Raw genomic sequence first — 25,524 nt, forward strand, 5'->3', positions numbered from 1 at the left:
ACCCAATAAGTAATAACCACTGCAATATGACAGCCCGTGAGTCACTACCGCTAGAGTTGCAGACAAATAGAAATATAAACAGTGTGGTAGAGCAAATATTAAGAATGGCCACAAGGTGTCAGCATTGCACCATGAAATAGTATATCAATAATGCTCAAAAATTAGTAGAGGTTTGAGATCCATATGGAACACACAGAAAGGGTAGTTCTAGGAGCCTAATAGTACAGCCCCGTTATCAAAGCCGCCTCAGCTGTTCATGCGGCCACAGGGTCAGCGCTGCAGGAGCAGGGGAGTGGAGGGAGATCCTACCCCCAGGGACAGCACTTGTGGGAGTGAAAGATACAGTGCACCCTGAGAAACAGAAGCACCGCCAGCCGCATCCACAATACAGGCACTGTCAGAGTCCAGGATCAGTGTGTGCAGGAGCTGCTGTGGTCCTCGGCACAAAGAGGGTTGTCCGGCGATCGGAAGAGGGAACGCAGCATGGGCATCAGAGCCCGCTCTCCCTTCTCAGTCCACACGGCCACCTATTCAGCGCCACAGGGAGAGGGAGGTTCGATCTCTAGGGGACTGCGCTGGCGGGTGCCAGAGCAGGGCTCCGCAATCGTGAATCCGCTTCTCACAGGTAAGAGCAGCAGAGTTGCCAACAGCCGCAGACTTGGTTCATAAGCGGGCCAGGGATGAGAGGGAGACCAGCAATGTGCAGACTACTGAGTAGGGAGAAGGGGATCCGAGGGATGTTGGCAGCCAGGAACATTGGGGGTAATTCCAAGTTGATCGCAGCAGGATTTTTGATAGCAATTGGGCAAAACCATGTGCACTGCAGGAGAGGCAGATATAACATTTGCAGAGAGAGTTAGATTTGGGTGTAGTGAGTTCAATCTGCAATCTAAATTGCAGTGTAAAAATAAAGCAGCCAGTATTTACCCTGCACAGAAACAAAATAACCCACCCAAATCTAACTCTCTCTGCAAATGTTACATCTGCCCCCCCTGCAGTGCACATGGTTTTGCCCAACTGCTAAAAAATTTCCTGCTGCGATCAACTTGGAATTACCCCCATTGTCCCTTATAGTGGGAGACACGCCATTGCTGACAAAATTAGGCGGTCCAGGGGGCCATCAGTCATGGTGGCCAGACTCCGATGAAAGAAGGTCGCTCCACGGCATGTGTGGTATGAGTCTCCTCCACACAGTTAGGTCTATCCACAAAGGATGTGAAAATGTGGAAAAGTTAGTGTTATGAGGAGGATGGGGGTAGATTGTGGAGCCGCTCCCTGGAGCTTCAGTAAAAAGCGGTATTATCAATTCCCCCGGAAACAGGGGTGTCTACTACATTCTTAAAAATATTCATCCAGCCCACAGCATGGCTACCTCCATTTCATTCCACTGACAGCTGCGCTTTAACATGTCTCTTCTCAACCATCACACATGGTATGAATAGTTTTCTGATATGTAGTTTACGAGCTCTGAATGACAATTCCTATACATTTCAGTCACCTTGTCCGGGCCACGCTTTACTGGATTCTTCATTCAGGCACGAAACGCAGACAATTTAGATGGCAGTGCAGTGGGCTCATTCTCATTAATTGATGACCAGGTTTCCCAACTACTGACCTGTGACGGAATTCAGGTAAGGTGGTGTTTTTTTTTTTTTGTTAAATGAATTTTCTCTCTCCCACTGCTGTGACTGGTGCTCAGGACAAAAGTGCTCTTTATGCTAGGCACACAATATAAACCATAGAATAATGGTGCAGTGTAGCTTTGCTTGTATTTTCAATCTGATGTAAGGGCTGAAAAATCCTAAATGTATTCCTTTTTTCTTATTTTGGCGCATGGGTCTATGTTTGGTGGGTTAAACCATGACTTGGTTGTTACCATAGCAGCTTGTTTGCTTTCCCCACCTACTGTCCATATCATCCTCACTTGTGATGAGTTCCTCTGTCTACATCGGAGTTACCTATTGAGAAGGAAAGAGAGTTGGTCTATTGTAGAGTAGGGAAGCATTTATCATTATGCAGTAACCATACAGCGTGCACTTGTATACTCGTAAGATACACGTCCAAGTGTATACCCAATTGTGGAGCGTATCTTGCGTGTTTGCACACATTTTCAGGAACTAAGCGTACACAAGTATGAGCAATGTAGAGTTATCACATCTCCACTTACAACTGAAGGGGCATTACTGGGCTGTAATGGGGTGTATTCATGTGGGCAATGTTTAACAAGGGCGTAATGATGGTATTATGGTCTGTGCAGAGTTGTATCAAAACATGACGTAGCCTGTTTTCAGATGTATATTTTGCACCAAGTATGGGACTAGTGCAAGTGTACAGATAGGGGTGTTCCACTAGCACAAATGCGTATACCCCTTCTTCTGCACTCAGGGGCGTAGCCAGAACTTTGTGGGCCCCATAGCAACTTTTTGTAATTGCGACAGGGAATGTGGGTCCGTTTTGGCTCTGAGCCCAATAACAGCTGCACTCCCTGCACCTATGGTATCTACTCCCTTGTATATAACACGTGTAGCTGTGACAGGGAAGGTGGCCCCTCTCGGCTCTGGGCCCCATAGCTGCTGCACTCCCCGCACCTATGGTAGCTACACCCTTGTATATAACATATGTAGCTGTGACAGGGACGGTGGCCACCTTAGCTCTGGACCCCATAGCAGCTGCACTCCATGCACCTATGGTAGCTACTTGTATATAACACTTGTAACTGTGACAGGGACGGTGAGCCCTCTCGGCTCTGGACCATATAGCAGCTGCTCTCCCTGCACCTATGGTAGCTGCTCCCTTGTCTGCGGAGTCAGTTGCTGAAACAAGCATGTAGTGATGTATTTCCTTTGTGTAACTATTACAGGATTCAGCTGTCAGCCAGACCAGCAAAAGAAGGAAGGAACAGGTGGAATTCTATTGGATTGCTCCCAATGATGCTCCACAACGTATACAATTCCTGTATGTGAGCATAAGGCTGCCACTTGGTTTATTGCATTGTTTTATCCCAGTCTAAGATTCACTCAGTTTTATTTTTTTTGTCAATTGTACATTAATGAAAGTGTCTGTCCAACTAAAATTAATTTACCTTTTCCAGTGCCCCTTTTAAGGTACCTTATTTAGAGGTGTTTCCTTGTACACCTATTCTTTTTGCACTATATGGTATGAGACTCATGTCGCAACATAGATGCTCCACCACAGGAGGAGTTTCCTGGACTTTCGTACTTTTTCCTAAATTTTACCATTTTAGTCACATCGCAGCCACTTATACAAAGCTGCTCCTAGTGTACTAGTCACTAGTAATATTATTGTTGTCGCATAGGAATTGGTACAAAGTCGCAGATTAAGCACAAAGATGTGGAAAGACAAGTGAATGAAAGTGCTGGTCCGTGGCACGAGTAAGCTTCAGTCTTAGACACTCTGGGCCTAATTCTGAGTTGATCGCAGCATCAAATTTGTTAGCAATTGGGCAAAACCATGTGCACTGCAGGAGGGGCAGATCTAACATGTGCAGAGAGAGTTAGATTTGGGTGGGGTGTGTTCAAACTGAAATCTAAATTGCAGTGTAAAAATAAAGCAGTCAGTATTTACCCTGCACAGAAACAATATAACCCACCCAAATCTAACTCTCTGCAAATGTTATATCTGCCCCCCCTCCAGTGCACATGGTTTTGCCCAATTGCTAAAAAACTTGCTGCTGCGATCAACTCAGAATTACCCCCTCTGTCGGGATCTGGGGGAGACAGGTGATTTCAGTACTGGGAGTGTAGGTCCACGGCATTATTATGCTTCAGGTCCTGCGATCAACAGGGCAGGGAAGCCAGAGACCGGCATCAGCAACGAGGATAAGAGACCATCTGCACAGTCACACATTCACACCTTCATCAGCTCTCCACCCAGTTCCCAACAGAGCAGGGAATCCGGAAACCAGCGCGGGAACTAGGAGAAGAAACTCCTAAAGATCAGTGGGAAGTGACAGGGAAAGAGCAGGATAGGAAAATCTCCAGCTCTTATCACTAATTTCCGCATTATCTAGCTATTTTAATATAGGCAAAACCAGCATTAAATCTTCAAAGGGCATAAACATTGTTACTAAAAGTAACTATTTCTTTCTGTTTTTGTTTGTTTTTTAGCCAATTAAAAGTAATATATTGCTTGATCCACTTTAGAATATACCAGTCAAATAAGAATAATGTAAATCACACCTTTCCCCAAATGCACATTTTTATGTATATATTTTTCCAGTCTGCAGATACCCTTTTAGATTTTATATAACTTGTCTGTATTTATTTAGTCTCCGCAAACTGGAAAGGAGGAAATACAATTGTTACAAATCTGTAACAGAGTTTCCTATTGCAAGACAGACAGGCACATTGATAAAAGATACTTTCTCCGGCAGGGTCCACAGGTAATCCACAGGATAACATTGGGATATGATGGAGTGACAGCAGATTGGCAACAAACGATCACAAGCTTTCTGGCCTCCCAGGATGCAATGGGCTCGTCCATTTATTCCCGCCCACTGGCTCAGTCGAATCAGTTTTTTGTTTGGTGCGGCAGGAACCGGACCATGGTCACAGGACTGCTGTGTTTGGCAGCCCTAAGCTTTATTATTTTATTTTTATAGTCTTACTACATTGTTTTGAGTGGTGATCTTTCCGAACAGCATCTTACATGCATATTGGAAAGAGTCGCTCCAACAACTCTCCGCCGTGTCGCAACAACGCTTACCCACGGTACAAGTGCTGTCTCGACGGGCGTCTGTGTCGGATAAACTAGCAGGTTAAGCAGACGCTACCAGGCTGTGGCCGGAGCACGGGGAGAAGGTAAGGCATCGGTTCCACTTAGAAGGGGAATACAGACACAGCTGCACTGTTTTGAGAGGAGACTACCAAACAGCTCCAGCGCTAGGCCTTAGGGATCATAAGGCACCAGGATAGTTTGAGGCTGCGATCCCTAGGGTTGATGTCAGCAGTGGGGAGTCAGACGCTCTCCTGGTCGCCCCTCCCCCCAGTTCATGACCAGTCTTCGCGTGTCTCCCGCCATGAACTGATTGCCTCACTTCCGTCTCAGACGCTGCCACGAGGGGTCTCGGTCGCAGCATAGGCCGCTGCGTCTGTGTACACTAAGGTTTACCGCTAAGAGACTGGGTCGCAGACATGAGCGTCTGCATGCACTAGCGTTTACCGAGTGTCTGTGTCCACTATAAGTTACCGGAGCGGCAGTGTACACTAGTAGCGTCTGGATCCACTCAGCGTTCGCTAACATATTGATCGATCCTGGAAGTGGGGTGAGTCCCCCCTGTATCCCACTCTACGGAGTAAGGGTTATACAGCACTAAATTTCTATCTACTTTTGGTCAGTATGAATAGTAAAGTTTAGTGCCTATTGCATATGAGTTTGTGTACATTACTGTGGTTTTCTCCGCAATGCGTCTGAATACGTTAAATAACTGTATAGAACAGAATTCAGTAAATGGACTCCTACATACTTGAAATGTGTTCGTAGTTGATAATATGCTCGTATGACAAATATATGACTAATAGATAACATGTGACTGACTGCTAGTGTGATTGCTGACTTTATATATGTTTGTCAGTGGTTTCTTCTGAGCCTCAATGGTGGTGCTTGGGTTGGGGTCAGATTGATATCACTTTTATACAAGTAAAGTGATTACAGTCACAGATTGTGTAGTATACTGTGAAAAGCTGATTGTTTATCATGTCTAAGAGCGGCAAAGGTGACGAGGTTACAATAACTAACACCAACACTCATAACATGTTAATCCTGCAAGGTGGGGTTATCAACTCTAGAGGATTCAGCTGAGCCAATAATTAAAAACTAAGGCACCTGTGTTTAAATGTCCCAAAACAGTTAGGATTGAGCTTCCAGGGTCAGAGGGACTGACGGAAATTATGGAGGAAGCTTGGGCTACACCCAATAGGAAATATAGAATTCCAAAAAAGTGGGATTCTTACTACCTTTTTCCGACTGGGGACTGTTTAAAAAGAGAAGTACCCCCTAAGGTAGATACGCACGTCATTCGATTAGTGCGAAAATCTATTTTGCCTTTGCCATCGACGTCATTAAATGATGTCACAGACAGAAGAGTGGATGGTTTTTTGAAAAACATATTTTCTCTGTCAGGGGCAGTCATAAGACCGGCTATGGCCTCAGCCTGGATGGCAAAAGCGGTAGTTGAATGGGCTGACGAACTGGAAAACGGGCTCTCGGCACCTATTAGGGAGCAAGAGTCCCATATAGCTCATATGAAACAGGCTGCGCTATTCTTAGAAGAAGCAGCAATGGATATGGGTACGATTGCTTCTAAAGCATCAGCCTTAACGGTAGCTGCTCGCAGAGCAATTTGGCTACGTACATGGAAAGCTGATTCAGAATCCAAGAAGGTTCTGGAAGCTTTGCCTTTTGTTGGGAACATTCTTTTTGGTAAGGAATTGACATATTCTGGAGTCAGAAGCAGAATCCAAGAAGGTCAGGTTTCCTGCCAGTTATAACCCTAAGCCTAGGGGTTCGGGGGTTTCGGCCATTTCGGTGGCAAGGTAAAACAAAAGGTAAAAATAAATCAAAGCAAACACAGTACAATAAGTCTGGTAAAGCAAAGAAGCAATGGGCCACCAGATGTCCAGCTTCCAAACCAGAATAGAAACCATCAGCCTGATGGTGCGGGCCTCCACCTGGGGGACTCCAAGGTAGGGGTCCGACTTCTTTAGTTTGCACACATATGGCAGCAGTCGACAACGGATGCTTGGGTGCAAGAAGTGGTATCTCTGGGTTATGTTTTCCCTTTCAAGAAGCAGCCTCCTCAAAGGTTTTTTTTTGTACCAGCCTGTCTCATAGAGGCGAATGCCAGGGTCCTGCAAGAAGCAGTTCAAAAATTGCTTCAGTCTGGGGTAATTATTCCAGTACCCCCGGCACAACGGGGGCAGGGTTTTTACTCCAACCTATTTTTGGTCCAGAAGCCAAATGGGTCATTTCGGCCCATTCTTAATCTCAAAATGTTAAACAAATACATTTGGGTCCCACGGTTCCACATGGAGACGTTACGCTCCATAGTTTTGGCCATGGAACCAGGGGATTATATGGTATCCCTGGATATACAGGATGCTTACCTACATTTTCCTATAGCATTGTCCCATCAGTGCTATCTCAGGTTCGCTATTCTCCAACAACATTTTCAGTTCCAGGCCCTACCTTTTGGGTTAGCCACAGCCCCCAGAGTATTTACCAAGATCATGGTGGTTATGGCAGCTTATCTCCGCAAGCAGGGGATAAGAATTTTTCCATACCTCGACGATCTTTTAATCCTGGCACAATCCCAGGAATTGCTATTGAGCCATCTCCAACAGACAATAAGTTGTCTACAGAAATATGGATGGATCATAAATTGGGCAAAGTCGTCTCTGATTCCGTCACAACGGATGATTCACTTGGGGGCTGTATTGGATTCATGTCTGCAGAAAATATATTTTCCTCTGGAAAAAATATCCAAGGTACAATTAATGACTCTGGAATTGTTGCACAGTCAAACAATATCAATTCACGCAGCAATGCGGGTGATGGGGTTGATGGTGTCAACATTCGACATGGTGGAATATGCACAACTCCACTCAAGACCTCTGCAGCATCTGATTCTGGCCAGATGGAATGGAGTACATCAGACAATAAAGAAACAGATGATGGTACTTCCAGTAAAGGTAAAAAGGTAATTAGCCTGGTGGCTACAGACATCCCATCTAGACAAGGGGAGACCCTTTTGGATATCAGATTGGGAGATCCTGACAACAGATGCCAGTCTACAGGGCTGTGGAGCAGTGTCCGGAAAACTATGGTTCCAGGGACAATGGACCACAGAAGAAAGTTGCCTGCAAATAAACCTGTTAGAACTTCGGGCCATATACATGGCACTGATTCAGGCAAAGGACATTCTGCAAGGAAAACCAGTCCAGATCCGCTTGGACAATGCAACGGCAGTAGCGTACCTCAACCATCAGGGAGGAACTCGCAGCCAAAAAGTAATGAAGGAGGTAAGTCACATACTAAAGTGGGCAGAACTCCATCTTCCAGCATTGTCCGCAGTGTTCGTTCCAGGAGTCCTAAACTGGGAAGCAGACTTTCTCTGTCGACACACAATTCGTGCAACCGAATGGGCTCTACACCCGGAAGTATTTCAGACTCTAGTAGAAAAGTGGGGGTTGCCAGAGATGGATCTCATGGCGTCCCTTCTGAACAACAAAATTCCGGCATACGGGTCAAGAACAAAAGACCCCGGAGCGATCTTTGTGGACGCACTGTCAGTGAAATGGAACTTTCATCTGGCATATTTGTTTCCTCCGATCACCCTGTTACCAAGGGCGGTGAGGAAAATAAAACAAGCAAGAGGTGCCGTGATTCTAATAGCTCCGGCTTGGCCCAGAAGGCATTAGTACATAGATCTGCAGAGAATATCGATGGATGCTCCAATTCTGCTCCCTCAACGTCCAGATCTACTAATGCAGGGTCCTTGTTATCGCAGGCATCTGGATCGGCTGTCTTTGACGGCGTGGCTGTTGAAACCTCTATCCTGAAGTCAAGAGATTTCACACAACAGGTAATTCAGACTATGCTCAGAACAAGGAAACCCTCCTCAGCTCGCATTTATCACCGATTATGGCTAGCCTATATTCATTGGTGCAGTGAAAGAAATATGGATCCAAGAGTATCCAGAATTTTAGATTTCCTTCAGGCAGGAATGGATAAGGGTTTGAAGGTGGCTTCCTTGAGAGTTCAAGTTTCAGCATTGACTGTATGGTTTCAAAAGAAAATTGCCACTTTACAGGATGTGCGTACTTTTTTCTAGGGAATGCTGCGCATTCAACCACCCTTTGTTCCTCCTGCAGTACCTTGGGATTTAAGTCTGGTCCTCAACGCCCTTCAAGGGGCTCTGTTTGAACCACTTAATAAAGTGGATCTTAAATGGTTGACAGCTAAAGTAGTCTTTCTACTGACTATGACATCAGCTAGAAGAGCATCAGAATTAGGAGCGCTGTCGTGTAAATCTCCTTTTCTGTTTTTTTTTTTTTTTTTTTATCCAGATAAGACTAAGGTGGTCTCGAAGTTTCACCTTAACAAAGAAATTGTAGTCCCGGCTTTTCAGGTATCGGAACTGTCTGCGGGAGAAGCGTCGCTGGACGTAGTCCGTGCATTAAGAATCTACTTAGATCATACCAGTGCCATCAGAAAGATAGATTCTCTTTTCATTCTCTACGGATTTCACAAGAGGGGATGGCCTGCTACTAAACAGATGCTAGCAAGATGGCTTTGATTGGCGATTTCAGAAGCATATTCTCCAGCTGCTCTCCCTGTTCCGGCTAATGTCTCTGCTCACTCTACATGTAAGGTAGGTCCTTCATGGGCAGCACAACATGGTGCTTCAGCAGAACAGATATGTAAGGCAACCACATGGTCTTCCATTCACACATTCATTAGACATTATGCCTTGGATACCTTTGCCTCTCATAACGCTGAATTCGGGCAAAAGGTTCTGCTTTCTAATCAGGAGCGTCCCCACCACTAAAAATTGCATTGGGAAGTCCCAATGTTATCCTGTGGATAACCTGTGGACCCTGCCGAAGAAATATACGTTATGGTAAGAACTTACCGTTGATAACTGTATTTCTCCTATGTCCACAGGTTTCCACAGGGATCCCACCCTGACTCACCTGATTTGAGAATCTTTATACACACTAAACTCTTCCCTCTTGCATGGAAGGGTGTGTATGTGTGTTCTTCTCGCCTGAATAGGGTTCTACATAATGCTCCTGCCTAAATGCTTTGGAATACAACTGATTTGACTGAGCCAGTGGGCAGGAATATATGGACGAGCCCATTGCATCCTTGGACGCCAGAAAGCTTGTGATCGTTTGGTGCTAATCCGCTGTCGCTCCATCATATCCCAATGTTGTCCTGTGGAAACCTGTGGACATAGGTGAAATACCGTTATCAACGGTAGATTCTTACCATAACGTATATTTTAAACTCCGCTATGTGGAAAGGATACTATTTGTATCCACAGTTCTTTCAAAGAATAGCTTTCACTAGATGAAATTGAAGAGACTTCTTTTCTTCGGCAGGGTCCACAGGTTATCCACAGGATAACAATGGGATATGATGGAGCGACAGCGGATTTGCACCAATCAGTCAAAGTTTCCGGCCTCCCAGCATGCAACGGGCCCGTCCATTTATCCCCGCCCCCTGGCTCAGGCAAATCAGTTTTTTGTTTGGTGCGGCAGGAGCCGGACCATGGTCAGAAGGCTGCTGTTTTTTTTTTTTAGCAGCCCTAAGCTTTCTTATTTTATTTTTATAGTCTTACTATTTTTTGAGTGATCTTTCTAAACAGTGTCTTATATGCATATTGGAAAGAGTCGCTCCAACAACTTTCCGCCGGGTCGCGACAACGCTTACCCACGAGTACAGTGCTGTTTCGGCGGGCATCTGTTTCGGATATACTAGCAGGTCCAGCAGACGTTACCAGGATGTGGCCGGAGCACGGAGAGAAGGAAAGGCATGGATTCCGCTTAGTAGGGGAATACGGACACAGCCGCACTGTATTGGGAGGAAACTACCAAACAGTAGCTGACGCGCCGCCACCACGGGTGCTCCAGCGCTAGGCCTTAGGGATCTTAGGCACCAGGAATAGCATGAGGCCGCGATCCTTAGGGTTGATGTCAGCAGTCGGAAGTCAGACGCTCTCCTGGTCACCCCTCACCCCCGGTTCATGACCAGTTTCCGCCGAGTCTCCCGCCATGACATGTTTCCTTGCTTCCATCTCAGACGCTACTAACTACACTAGGAGACGAGGGGACCCGGTCGCAGCATTGGCGGCTGTGTGACCGGGGCGTCTGTGTTCACTGAACGCTACCCCAAGGAGACCCGGTCGCAGCATAGGCAGCTGTGTGACCAGAGCGTCTGTATTCACTAAGCGCTACCACGCGGGATCCGGTCGCAGCATAGGCGGCTTTGTGTCCGGAGCGTCTGTAATCACTGGGTCAGGAAGCGGCAGTGTACACTAGTAGCGTCTGGATCCACTCAGCGTTCGCTAACGTATTGATCGATCCTGGAAGCAGGGTGAGTCTCCCTGTATCCCACTCTGAGTACGGGTAATACAGCACTAAGGGGGTCATTCCGAGTTGATCGCGCCAAGCAACTTTTTGCTGCTGGTGTGATCAACTAATCTCCGCCTATGGGGGAGTGTTTTTTAGCATAGCAGGGCTGCGATCGCTTGTGCAGCCCTGCTATGCTAAAAAAGTTTCACTCAAAACAAGACCAGCCCTGGACATACTTACCCTGTGCGATAGATCCAGCGATGATGGGGCCGGCTTTGACATCAGACATCAGCCCTCCGTTCGCCTGGACACGCTGCGATTTACTTATCACTCCCCGAAAACGTCCGCCAACGGACAGGTGACGCCCCGGAACGCCTTGATTCTGTCATTCTTCTTGCGGTCGCTGCTGCGACCGCTTTCTTCATAACCTGCATCGTTGCCCAGCGACCCCTGTTGCCGGCCAACGACTCGCATGCGCATGCCACGCATGCGCATTCCAGACCCATTCGCACCGCAGCAAAGAACCGCTGCGTGCGAACGGGTCGGAATGACCCCCTAAGTCTCTATCTACCTTTGAGTACGAATAGTTAGATAAAGTGTCTATTGCATATGAGTCTGTACCATTACTGTTGTTTCTTTCGCATTGCGTCTGAATACGTTAGATCTGTTTTAAACAGGATTCAGTAAGTGTGTGCTCCTACATAAATAATGTTATTTGTAGTTGATAATATACTCCTATTGCTTATTATACTAATGTGACTGTCTGCTAGTATTTAGGCTGACTTTACTATATGTCTGTCTAGTCTGTCTTACAGATCCTTAGTGCTGATGCATGGAGGGTCGGATGAATATCGTTTACAGATTACAGTCACAAAATTGTGTAGTATACTGTGGAAGTGCTGATTATTTATCATGTATGAGAGCTGCAAAGGTGAGGACACTCATGTTTGTTTTACAAAAGCTGTATTGTCCTCTCATGATCTCGTTCAGGATGGTTCATGTGCATAGTGTTTAGCTTCAGCAGAAATACAAGGCAGATTCAGGTACAAATGTCTCTTCCTTGGGGCTATCTTTGCACACATTTTATCCAATAAACTGAATGGATAAATCCCTTCAGAATCCTGTAACAGGTAGAGCCTTTACATGCAGATCCACCTATGGTGCATCACTCCCAGCAGCAGCTTCTCAGAGCAATGGTAAGTAAAATCTTCACATTCACAGGCTACACATTGTTGAATTCATCGGAAGATGAAAGTCCAATTTATTCTACTTCATTTTACAAAGAAGAGGTAGGTATCAGCTGGAATATAGCTGAGCTAAATAAAGCATTGAGGGAGCCTGGTTAAAAACCTAGGCACATGTATTTGAACATCCTAAAAACCTGAGTTTCCTGAGTCAGATCAGCTGACCGAAATCAGGGAAGAGGTTGGGGCTATGCCCAAATAAAAGTTAAAATCCTAAGAAATGTAATTCTAATTACCTTCTTCCAGTTGGGGATGTTTAAAAAGAGGTGGCTCCTAAAGTAGTTATGCAAGTGATCTACTTTATCTTTGCTTTCCCTGTCTAGGGCAGTCATAGGGCCAAGCCTTGGTTTTGACTTAAATGGCAAAGACAGTGGTTGTCTGGGCTAATGCAATGGAAGGAGAATCTTTTCATTAACGGCAAAGTTCTCATATATTGCAATGATTCTGGCGAAACACTAATTTATTGGCATTGTTTCCTCCGGGGCATTGGCCTCAATCATATCTGCATACAGAGCAGTTTTGGCTGGAAGGTGGAAGCCGATTCAGAATGTAGGAAATGTTCAGAATCGTTGTCCTTTCTGGAAAGTTTTTCTTTGGTAAAGAGTTAACAGATAATCTGAAATCAGGAGCAGACTCCAAAAAGGTCAACTTTCTTCCACATACAGTTTTAAACTTAAAGTTCTGTTTTTTCGGCCCCTGGGTTTGATTCCTAGGAGGACTAATAAGGCATGGGCTGCCATAAGTCCGGTTGGATCTATAGCTATATCACACTGGACAGGCCCAATCTCATCTGAGTTTGGAAGATAAGCAGTGTTGAGCCGGGTTGATACTCGGATACGAGACCATCTGGTCAGGTGCTGTAGAAAGATAAGCCATCAGTAGCATGGTATGATCCTCTGCCTGGGGACGACTATTTCTTCAGGCATACAGACATAACATAGTACTAGGTATGTTTTTGTCTTCACAGCCATCTCGGGTAGAGATGAAGGACAAGGCTTGCAAGAAGCAGTTCAAAAATTGCTTCAGCAGAAATAGTCATTCCAATTCCTCTTGCAAACGAGGACAAAGTTTTTAATCCAAACGGGTAAATTCAGAAGCCAAACGGGTCATTTCGGCCTATGCTCAATCTCAAAATGCTGAACAAATAAATTTAGAACCTCGGTTGCACTTGCAATCATTATGTTCCTTATGCTTGGCATAGAGCCAAGGGATTAAGGCTACCCCTGGATCTACAGTATGCTTACCTTCAGGTTCTATATCACGGTCCATCAGTGTTATTTAAGAGTTTGCTATCTTCCAACAGCATTTTTTAGTTTAGGATTTACCTTTTCGGTTAGCCTGACTATTTAACAAACATATGAAGGTGAGCACATCTTATCTCCGCTAGCAGCGGTTAAGAATTTTCTCAGACCTAGACTATCTTTAATCCTGGCATGCAGGGATTACCTTTACGTCCTCTGCAACAGATAATAACCTGTATGCAGAGGCACAAGTGAATCAATAATGAACCATTAAGTGTCTCCAGTTCCGTCACATCGGATGATCCACTTGGGGGCTGTACTGGATCAGGTCTGCAAGAAGTAAATTTTACCTTGCAACAAAATATCCAGAGTGTAGTCTAGGATTCAAGTTTTTGTCACACAGTCAAACGGATCCATTCACGCAACAAAGCGGGTGATGGGTTTGATGGTATCTGCATCAACAGAGTGAAGTATGCACATTTCCTCTCGACTGCTCTGCAGCGTCTGAATTTTACCAAATAGAATCTACAGTCACACCGCACTAAATATGCCTAATCTCATTGGATCGTGGAAGATGGGCAGTGTTGTCCAGGTTGGTACTTGGAGGAACCACCTGGGAATACAAGGTGCTGTAGGTAATTATGGAAGACTTCACATAATGAAAACAAAATGGTACTTACGATAAAAGTAAGAAGGTCGTCAGTCTGGTGGAAACAGGCTTCCCAGCTGGACAAAAGGAAATCCTTTTGGATTTCAGATTGGAAAAATTCTGACACTGAGGAACAGTGTCAGGAAAGTTGCGTTTCCAAAGAAGTAGGTTGTATGACAATTAAAGGTGGAACCTTGGGCCACATATATGAGACTGGTGTAGACACAGGAGAGTCTTCAAGATAAACCAGTCCAGTGCCGTGCAGGAAGGAACTCGCAGCCGAAAAGCGATGAAAAAGGTAAAGCACATACTAAGATGGGCAGAACTTCATTGTTCAACCAGGTCCGCTATTTTCATTCCGGGATTCCTAAATGGGGAAGCGGACTTTCTCAAATTGACACACCATTCAGGAAAATGAATGGGCTCTACACCCGGGGGGTTCAGGATTTCGGGGAACTACAGGTGTTTGTCAGAGATGTATCTCATGGAGTTTTTGTTGGAACAACAAAGTGCTCACATAGGGGTCAAAAACAATTGATCCCAAAGTGAACTTATTTTACTGATGTCTTATCGGTGAGATGAGACGTTCTTCTGGTTTTGATGTTTCTCCAATCACCCTATTACCAGGGTGGTGAGAAAGCTAAATAGGAAAACCAGCAGATGATGGCAATGGATACTCCATTTCTGCTCTCCCAAGGTCCAGAACTAGTGACGCAGGGTACTGGTTATCACAGACATCTGGATCTATGGTCCTTGATGGCAAGACCTTGATACATTTATCCTAAAGGTAACAGGATGTTTTGCAGCAGGTGATTTAAACAAAAGGTCAGAACAAGGAACCCTTCCTTGGCTCACCTTTATCACCAATTATGGCAAGCCTATGATCAGGCTTGCAGTGAGGTTGGATCTTAGATCTTTCAGAGTTCTGGGGTCTTAGCATACTTTCGGGCACGGATGGATAAAACTTTGAAGGTGGCTCCCTTGGAAAAGCAAGTGTCGGCATTGACTGTAGGGTTCCAAAACTAAACTTACAGGATGTGCGTACTTTTTTCCAGATTATGCGGCGCATTCAGCCTCTGGTTGTTCCTACAGTGCCGTGCGATGGGTGTTAGTCCTTGAAGCCCTTCAAGTTGCCCAATTTGAACCATTGGTTAAAATGGATCATAAATGTGTTTTCTACTGACTAAGGTGTCAGCTAGAGTAATATCAGACTTAGGGGCATGGTCATGTTGTTCCCCATTTCTGATCTTTTATCCACATAAACCAGTTCTCAGAACTTGGTTTGGGTATATTTCCAAGGTGATGACTAAGTTCCACCTTAACGAAAAAAATATTATCCCTGTTTTTCAGGTTCCGGGCCTTGCTGCGGGAGATGCATCACTAGATGTGATCCGTGCATAAGGGATCTACGTGTAATATACCAGTGCCATCAGGAAAGAGATTCTCTTCATTCGCTATGGATTTTACAAGAGAGGATGGCAGCCTGGTAAGCAGATGCTGGGAAGATAGCTTCAGAGGACGATTTCAGAAGCATATTCTCTAAGCTGATCTCCCTATTCTGGCTAATGTCTCTGTTCATTCTACCCGTAAGGTAGGTCCTTTTTGGGCAGCACAATGGGGTGTGCCTAAACAGAACAGGGTTGTAAGGCAGCCATATGGTCTGCCGTTTACACATTCAATAGACATTATGCCTTGAATACCTTTGCCTCTCACAATGCTGAACTCGGACGAAGGATTCTCCTATGCATCAGGAGCGTCCCCACCACTAAACTGCTTTGGGAAATCCCATTGTTATCCTGTGGATAACCTGTGGACCCTGCCGGAGAAATATACGTTATGGTAAGAACTTACCGTTGATAACGGTATTTCTCCTAAGTCCACAGGTTCCACAGGGATCCCACCCTGACACACCTGATTTGAGGATCCTTTTTACTCACTAACCTCTTCCTTCTTGTATGGAAGGGTGTGCATGTGGGTTCTTCTCGCCTGGTTAGGGTTCTACATGATGCTCCTGCCTTCTGCTTTAGAATACAACTGATTTGCCTGAGCCAGTGGGCGGGGATATATGGACGGGCCCGTTGCATGCTGGGAGGTCGGAAAGCTTTGACTGATTGGTGCAAATCCGCTGTCGCTCCATCATATCCCATTGTTATCCTGTGGATAACCTGCGGACCCTGCCGAAGAAGAGAAGTCTCTTCAATTTCATCTAGTGAAAGCTATTCTTTGAAAGAACTGTGGATACAAATAGTATCCTTTCCACATAGCTGAGTTTAAAAGAATCTTTTATCAATGTGCCCGTCTATCTTGCAATAGGTAACTCTGTTACAGATTTGTAACCATTGTATTTCCTCCTTTCCAGCTTGCGGAGACTAAATAAATACAGACAAGTTATATAAAAGCTAAAAGGGTATCTGTAGACTGGAAAAATATATACATAAAAATGTGCATTTGGGGAAAGGTGTGATTTACATTATTCTTATTTGGCTGGTATATTCTAAAGTGGATCAAGCAAAATATTACTTTTAATTGGCAAAAAAAAATATTTACTTTTAGTAACAATGTTTATGCCCTTTGAAGATGTAATGTTGGTTTTGCCTATATTAAAATAGCTAGATAATGCGGAAATTAGTGATAAGAGCTGGAGATTTTCCTATCCCGCGCTGGTTTCCGGATTCCCTGCTCTGTCGGGAACTGGGTGGAGACCTGATGAAGGTGTGAATGTGTGACTGTGCAGATGGTCTCTTATCCTTGTTGCTGATGCCGGTCTCTGGCTTCCCTGCCCTGTTGGTCGCAGGACCTGAAGCATAATAATGCCGTGGACCTACACTCCCAGTACTGAAATCACCTGTCTCCCCCCAAATCCCGACAGAGTGTCTTAGACTCGTGGGTAAGCGTCGCGACCCGGTAGAGAGTTGTTGGAGCGACTCTTTCCAATATGCGTACAAGACGCTGTTTAGAAAGATCACTCAAAAAAAAAAATAAGATTATAAAAATAAAATAAGAAAGCTTAGGGCTACTAAAGAAACAGCAGCCCTCTGACCATGGTCCGGCTCCTGCCGCACCAAACAAAAAACTGATTTGCCTGAGCCAGGTGTTGGGGATATATGGACGGGCCCGTTGCATGCTGGGAGGACGGAAAGCTTTGACTGATTGGTGCAAATCCGCTGTCGCTCCATCATATCCCATTGTTATCCTGTGAAACCTGTGGACTTCGGAGAAATACCGTTATCAACGGTAAGTTCTTACTATAACGTATATATTTTTTATCAACTGTGCTGTAATGTTCTTAATTAACAATTAGCAGTCTGTTCAAATAACGGCTGGTTATAGCAAAGTTTTGCCCAGTAATTAATCGGTCTGTTGATGAAATACTGAATTCCACGGCTATAAAGTGAACAATGCTTTTTTAAAATGTCTGCTCTCCTTTGCGTGCATTTAAAACATGGCCATGCTATTAGTTAAAAAACAAATTACCACGTCCGTCCTCCGTAGGTTTAATGGTCACTGGTCTGCTTACTCCCGGCCCTGGTAGCTAATTCCTTTTAAATGAGCCATATCCGGAGATCCACTGACTGTGGAAGCCTCCGAAATATTCTAAAGGCGGAGAAACGCATTTTATCTGATACCAGGGAATTTATACACGCACCTTACCTCTGTCACGTTGTGGAACTGGATTTGGATCTCCGGATATGGCTCAGTATTTTGTAGTTGCCTGGCTCTTGGTCAGGCTCATATGGCACCAATGATGTTAGCACATTATAATATGAGCCATACTAAGTAGTATAGTAATACAATACAGCACATTATAATCAGACAGTTATCAGGCAGAAAAGGTGATTAGAAGACAGGAACTGTCAGATCAGCATGCAATAATGAGCTGTCAGCACTAGATATCTGTAATTGTATGATTGGTCTTTATAGTTAAAAGAAGATACTCTCCAATTATAAATGAAGTTTACATTAAAAAAAGTGAAACTCTGAATTGAGAAGATGAATGAGGCAGTAACTGTAAAGATCACATTGTTGTGTGAATGGATCATGTAGCCCACCAAAAATCTCTGAAATATATGGCACTTACCCTCACATATCAAATTCCTATCTCTCTCAGCAGGGCCCTCTTATATCTCCATCTGTCTGTTATTACCTTGCCTGTCTTGTCTTATTACTGTTTTGTTCCCAGTTGGATATGCTGGCACTATACAAGTAAGAGTGAGTCCATATTCTGAAAAATTACGTCCATGTCTTAAAATCAAACAGACCTTGTCATTCTGCACAGGAGTAAGCTACATGCGACTCATATAGATGTTGCAGGTATTCATTAGCTGGAAATCAGGGTTGACACTGGATAAAAACGATGCTGTATGTACTTTCTTGAAATCTTTTTCTATGCCAAGTTTTACCACCTCTAGATAACTCCACATCAGCTACGCAATTTTCTGTGTAACTGTATCCACTATATAAACTACCGTTCTTTGGGGTAGATATATCAAACCTTTTGAGAAAGTACCAACCAATTATAATCTGTCATTTTTCAAAAACAGCCTGTAAAATGCTGATTAGTTGGTACTTTAGCTCTTTCCAAGGTTTGATACCTCTCCCCCTTATACTTTCTGGGCAAATCAATTCCCAAACTCTCAGGCTAATCCCAGAAGTTAAAGGCCACATTCTTTGTATGTACACCAGATGGTATTTCTGCTAAAGATTGGAAAATATTTTCATGATCATACTATTTTAAAACCTAGATTTCAGTGCATGCTGGGATGCTGAAAAATAAAGCTAATAAAAAAGGGATTATACTGAATTCTGTATGTATGGAAATAAAAGTCATGATGGATTTTGTTTTGTTTTTAGAACCACAGTTGTGGAAAAATATTCAATTTACTGGGTGAAAATTCCAGGACCAGTCATTTCTCAAAGTAGCTCTCTGCCCTTCACACAGAAACCACAGACATTCAAGCCACAAAGTGCGCCATCAACGTCTTCGCTTACAAAACGGGTAATGTGTACTAAAATAATTAGTCAAGAGTTGTGTTTTACAAATAGAAACCTTATGACACTGTGTTAGTGTTGGATTTATGTACGAGTCGATGTAATCTAGAAAATAAAGCATGCTTTCCTATTGTTTCAAGTGCATTCGTAATGGCCAGTGTCGGACTGTGGCACGAAGTGCCCACCATGGGAATGCAGTGGTAGGGAACTATGCTTAAGGCGTTTGCCCATTTGCCATTGGTTGAGGCCAGACCCCAAAGAGGCTTGGGTAGCCATTATAGACCAATTAACTGACCCGCTAATAGAGTTAACAATGTATCATTTCAGTGCACTGTTTGGAACCCGACATTAGAGGGAGAGGTGGAGCCCACCGAGGATTTCCCCTGTGGGCCATCCCAGCCCCGGTAATGGCTGTAATGATCCTATACTGCCCTCCTCTATTCTCTTAGAGTGCAAACTCTCTCGAGCAGGTTATCCCGTATACATGTTTTGGTTTATTCTTTAGGCATATATCCTCTACCTGATGCACAGATTGCCTTTCTTTTATGTATTTTGTGTGTATTTATTTATTTTTACGTATGGAAGTGGGAATGGTATACCAACAATTCCAATTCCTAGGACTCCATGAGTTCTTAATGTGGTTTTTGCCTGTGAACTTGCTGGCTTGCCTGTCTTAAAAAGGTCAAAGCATTTAGATTGGATTGAGCTGTGGGCTGATCATTGGATTTAGAGCCGAGCCAATGGTGCATCCAAGGTGATTATGCTTTCACCTTCTATATTAATGCGTGCAACTCAGCTTCGTTTTTCTCTAAAGTTGGGCCTGGTTCTGATCTGCACAACTGCAGGGGTAGTGGCTGTGCAATACAGACAAAATGTAAATGGGGCAGGAGGGTCTGTAGATAATAGACTGCTCCTGCATGCATCTGTGATCCCAATGCTGTGTCCGAAGATGCAGCATTGGATCACCGTCACGACCATTGTCAATGCCTTTGGCCAGTGTACGTAAGCATGACCATCGGAACCAGCCAGCCCAGTCCTGAGCTCTTTACGCTTCCAAAACAAATGCAGCATGACTGACATGCATGTCACTCCTAAGAGGGAGCTTTGAGCAATCAGGCCCTTTATTAGCTTACTAATTGTGTAACAATGTAGGATTTCAGGACTCTACCACTGTTCTGACGAATTGACCTTAATGCCCAGCAAGCCTGCAATATTTGCTGTTCTGTAGGATTTTAAAGCAGCAACTTGTTATAACGTAACTTCTACCTGATGAGACGTCCATTTATATGGTTATTCTTGGTGGTTAAAGCCAAGAATTTTCAGAGAGCAACATTCCTCAACAGTTTTGGTTTGCCAGGACTAATTAAGTGTTTCACAATGTCTCTGATAAGCTACTATGGGGGGAGATGACTCAAACCTTCGAGATAAAGTGGAGAAATTGCCCACCGCAAACAATCCACTTCTAACTGTAATTTTTCTATTGCTGATTGGTTGTTTGGGCAACTACTCCACTTTCTCTCTCCAACGTTTGATGCATGTCTCCCTATGTGAGTAGTTCTGTGTCTTCTGGGAAACTCATTTTATTTGGAAGTCCTTTCAGTAAATGTTTTATCTACAGTAAATATTTAGCTCCTTCTCTTAAAGAGGTGGCATTTAGTCACTATGGAGTAACTACAAACTCTTCCTAACCTTTGTCGTCATCTCATCAAGGCATTGGCGTAACTAGAGGCTTATGCTGGGTACACACTGGCAGATATATTGGCCAATCAATTGATCAACCAATATATCTCTTGCTGATCTACAGGTGTGTACAAGCACAACAGATGGCCAGTATATCTGCAGGTATATTGGTGCATCTTTCTGTGTGTATGAACAACCACCATCTGCATATATAGCTGCTGATCAATTGAACTGCAAATATATCTGCCAGTGTGTACCCAGCTTTAGAGGCCCCTGGCATACACTCAAAGTGGGCCTCCTATTCAGGGCACAACAGCATTGTAGGCCTTCAGCAATACAATGCACTGGGGCCCCTAGACAACTATTCACAGGAACCAATGAAAATAAATCATAACCTTCCCCTCCTGCAGTCCTGCGCAGTCTTTTAACGGGTGTAGTATGATATGCCGGCGGCTGGGCTCCCGGCGACCAGAATACCGGCGCCGGGATCCCAACCACCGGCATACCGTCAGCGTGGCGAGCGCAAATGAGCCCCTTGCGGGTTCTCTGCTATTTATTCTCCCTCCAGGGGGGTCGTGAACACCCAAAAGGGAGAAAAAATGTCTGTATGCCGGCGCCGGTATACTGTGCGCGACAGCCGGCAAACTGAAGACCACCCCTTTTTAACATTCTTCCATACAGTGAATGGCTGTCGGCACTCTGGTGGTTAGCTCCAGCCATTCACCAATCAGCATGCTGAAAGCCACTCACTGTCTGGCTGCAGGCGGAGAGGCATGTAGAAAATGCTGCCTGGCCACTCTCATTGTGTGACCACCACCTGCTCTCGCTCAAAGGCCCCCTACAATTGTGGGGCAGTGGGAAGCTGCCCCAGGTGCCTATACTTTAAGATGGCCATTCTCCTATTTGATTTCTCTAAACCCTTAGGTCTATATGTTGTATCATATTGAAATAATTTCTGCATCATGCATATTAGAAATACGTGACAACTCTAAATACAAGTCACAGTAAAACTCCAATTCATTGATTAACACATACAACACAATATATTTAAATCCGTTCAGCCAATTGCAGTTTTACTGTATATGCAAAATAAATAATCAGAATTGATTGCTTGTCTAATTTTATTGCTGCATAGCTTTTTCATACCTTTAAAATTCTTCCCTTCTGGCTTGACCTCAGCAGTGTTATCTATAACTTCTTCGAAATCCAGCATCCTAGCCACATACTGGATAGAACTGCTAAACTATGCAATCACTCTATCACAGCACTTGAGAAATGTATGCGATTATATTAGGCACCTACACGAGGGAATGGTAATGTTGAAACTGGCAAGTTATTCTCATGCATCAACTGTATGACTAGCAGCTGGGCAGTGGCGTCATGAGGGGGTTGCAGAGGTTGCGGCCCGCACACAGGTGTGACACCAAAAAGAGCTTGTACACCCGCCTGGCCTGAATATTTTCACCGCCGCGGCGCAGCCGGGTCTGTACTGCCGCAATCTATAGATGCCGGGTGCAGTACGTCACTCCCCGTGACGTCATCACGCATGCCGGAAACCGCAGGGCAGACCATTCTGGGAGGGTAGATGTATTCTGGGAGGGAGAATTGGAGTCGAGTGCATGGTGGCGACGTGGGGTGCTCCCGGCTACCGTCTTTGAGCTAGCGGGGTACCCGGCTCTCATCCCTGCCTGCCACCGCCGGAGCACCACCGGGCACGCACAGGAGATGCGCCTGGATCTCGTCCCTGCCGCTGAAGGAGCACCGCTGGGCGCTTGGTTCCTGTACCTGCCGCCGCTGGAGCTGGTAGGCTTTAAGATTAAATTACAGTCTCCAGTATGTTTCTCTCCAACCCAGTGTCCCCAGTCTGTCCCTCTCCCACTCTGCATCCTCTCCCACCCAGTGTCCCAATCCCCAGTATGTCCCTCTCCCACTCTGCATTCTCTCCCACCCAGTGTCCCAATCCCCAGTATGTCCCCCTCCCACTCTGCGCCCTCTCCCACCCAGTGTCCCAATCCCCAATATGTCCCCCTCCCACTCTGCATCCTCTCCCACCCAGCATCCCAATCTCTCCCACTCTGCATCCTCTCCCACCCAGCGTCCCAATCTCTAGTATGACCCTCTCCCACTCTGCATCCTCTCCCACCCAGCGTCCCAGTCCCCAGTCTGTCCCCATCCTACTCTGCGTCCTCTCCCACCCAGCGTCCCAGTCCCTAGTCTGTCCCTCTCCCATTCTGCGTCCTCTCCCACCCAGCGTCCCAATCCCCGGTCTGTCCCCCTCCCACTCTGCGTCCTCTCCCACCCAGCGTCCCAATCCCCGGTATGTCCCCCTCCCTCTCTGCGTCCTCTCCCACCCAGCGTCCCAGTCCCCAGTCTGTCCCTCTCCCACTCTGCATCCTCTCCCACTCAGCATCTCCCCCTTCCTCTGTCCCTCTATCCATTGTGTCCTTCTCCCACCCTGCATCCCCCTCTCACCCAATGCCCCCGTCCTCCTCAGTCCCTTCCTCCACCATGTGTCCTCCCTCTCACCCAGTGCCTCTTAAGGACACCCCCCTTCTGATTGGCCACACCCCTTTTTCGGCGTCTGCCACAGTACCCCCTTCGAGTGGACACTACCCCTTTCAATTTTCCATACCCCCACTTCAAAATTCCCTCTTCGATCACTGTATGTGTGTGTGTATATATGTATGTGTGTGTAAATACACACACACACACACACACACACACACACTGATAAGAAACCATGTGGTGTGCTACGGGAGGAGGTCCATGGGGGGTAACACCATGAGTTACCACACCGGGTGACACCAACCCTAGTGACGCCTCTGCAGCTGGGTAAGCGGAGGCGGAGCCCATACACTTACAGAGAATTGACAATGTCTTGCTGCGCCACCACCTAGTAGCCTGTAAGCAGAGCCGATGCGGTTATAACAGTATGGCACTCCCACCGCGTTGCAGTCTTATTGTTTTATTAGAAGTAACAACTCTAATTAAACTTAATAGTAACTTAATAGTACCGTGTACACAGAAATGATTTGCCAGATCACGTATTTAATCTATAGTAATTAGTGACTGGTTTCAGGCTGGGCCCAATGCAGCTTGTGGGGCCTTGGACATTTGCCAGTCTAGCCACCCTGTAGTTACACCAATGCATAAAAGTAATCTTTATATTCTGCCTACAGAATCTATTTAGAGTAAAACAGCCACTGCTTGTAGTTAAGAGGGGATGGTATCTGGATACTGACGCCTGGAATACCAGCAGTCAGAATACCAATAGCGGCATACCAATGCTCAGGATCCTGACACCTACCCTCCTTACCCACCTCCTACCCCCCCCCCCCCCCCCCCCCCCCTTCCCGCGCAGCCTATTCCCAACCCTCCTGGGTGGTGCCTAACCCCTTCCTCCTCACAGTGTAAATCTCAATAATATGGTTACTGGCTCAGATCATAGTATTGATTAGCAGATGCTACATTCTCATGAATAGAACATCAGTATTATATAATGCGTAGGTAATTGCTACAACAAAGCCTCTCATGTTCCAAACATACATGTATGTAGTGAATGTAATTGTATGGTTGGAAAACTATAGTTCTATGTGGGGTCAGCTACATTGGTAAATGGCTTTGTCAATACAGTGTGTGATGATGAGATGTGGTTCACAAGCGCAACAGATATCATAAGATAGACAAACATGGGAAAAGATATATCCAAGTTATAACATATGTATAAAAGAAATGTATTTCTCTATCATCCATCTGGAGGACGCTGCGCACTTACACTTGGGTTAGAGTGTGTGAGTATGGAGTTTGGCACAAGCTATGAAAGAACTAACCCCCCCCCCCCTCTAACCCCTCCCATCAGCCCCCTGTTCACAGGAAGTACTACTCATTTTAGTTTTGTGCCTTGGAGTGAAGGTTAGTTCTAAAGCCAAGTTGGGTAAGGGACCTCTGATGTCACCAGGCGGAGGAGCCATGCCCGAACAGGGTAGCCGAAATGTTCGCTCGCCACGTTTCAGACTCGGTGGTTACTAAATTACAGGTTACTTAAAGGTAGTAGTTGGTGGCATGGATAGTAGAAAAACTATCGCGATGGCCTAGCTCCGCCCCCTGGTGACATGGCTCCTCCCGCTGACATCATAGGTACTTTAGGCCACTTGATTCTAGCATCTACCTTGGATTGAAGGAACACTTTTCTTTTGCTCCTAGATTTTAGTTAGGTTTTATTTCTAATTGTTTTCTTGTTTGGTGTTTAGTCCCTAATGTTGGCGACAAACACATACAGAGTGTGAATAGTTAGGATAGAAGAGCTTCTGTGAGCTCTATTTGTCACTCTGTATTGCCTCTGGGGAGTCACTACACCATTGAGGTCCCTGGGGCTCTCCCTTCTGGCTCACAGAATCCGAGGAGGCGCTGGGCCAGGTAGGAACAGCCTACTGAGGTAGTGCTGGGCCGTGACCCTTCTCATACTAGCATATGACACTCCCTCAGCGTGAGAGTCCCCCATGCTGTGTGTCTGCTGGCTGTATGTCTCCTCTGCCCTGCTGGGTCACTGTAAGGGCTGTATGATGGCTGAGGGTTGGCTGTATGGGGACACCGAGGGCAGTATTATAAAGTGCCTCAGGCCCCGA

General features: G+C 45.4%; 1 protein-coding gene across 3 annotated transcripts in view; it reads left to right on the top strand.

The window, feature by feature from the left end:
• The window catches only part of LOC134957718 (putative ferric-chelate reductase 1), a 146,956-nt gene that overhangs the window by 24,977 nt on the left and 96,455 nt on the right, over nt 1–25,524 (top strand). For all 3 annotated transcript variants that reach the window (XM_063939820.1, XM_063939822.1, XM_063939821.1), the window contains exons 3-5: nt 1,495–1,631; nt 2,861–2,955; nt 19,082–19,226. In XM_063939820.1, coding sequence (XP_063795890.1) covers nt 1,495–1,631; nt 2,861–2,955; nt 19,082–19,226 — 377 coding nt within the window. The remainder of the gene's footprint in view (nt 1–1,494; nt 1,632–2,860; nt 2,956–19,081; nt 19,227–25,524) is intronic.

The sequence above is a fragment of the Pseudophryne corroboree genome, chromosome 9, assembly GCF_028390025.1.
Source record: "Pseudophryne corroboree isolate aPseCor3 chromosome 9, aPseCor3.hap2, whole genome shotgun sequence".
NCBI lineage: Eukaryota > Metazoa > Chordata > Amphibia > Anura > Myobatrachidae > Pseudophryne > Pseudophryne corroboree.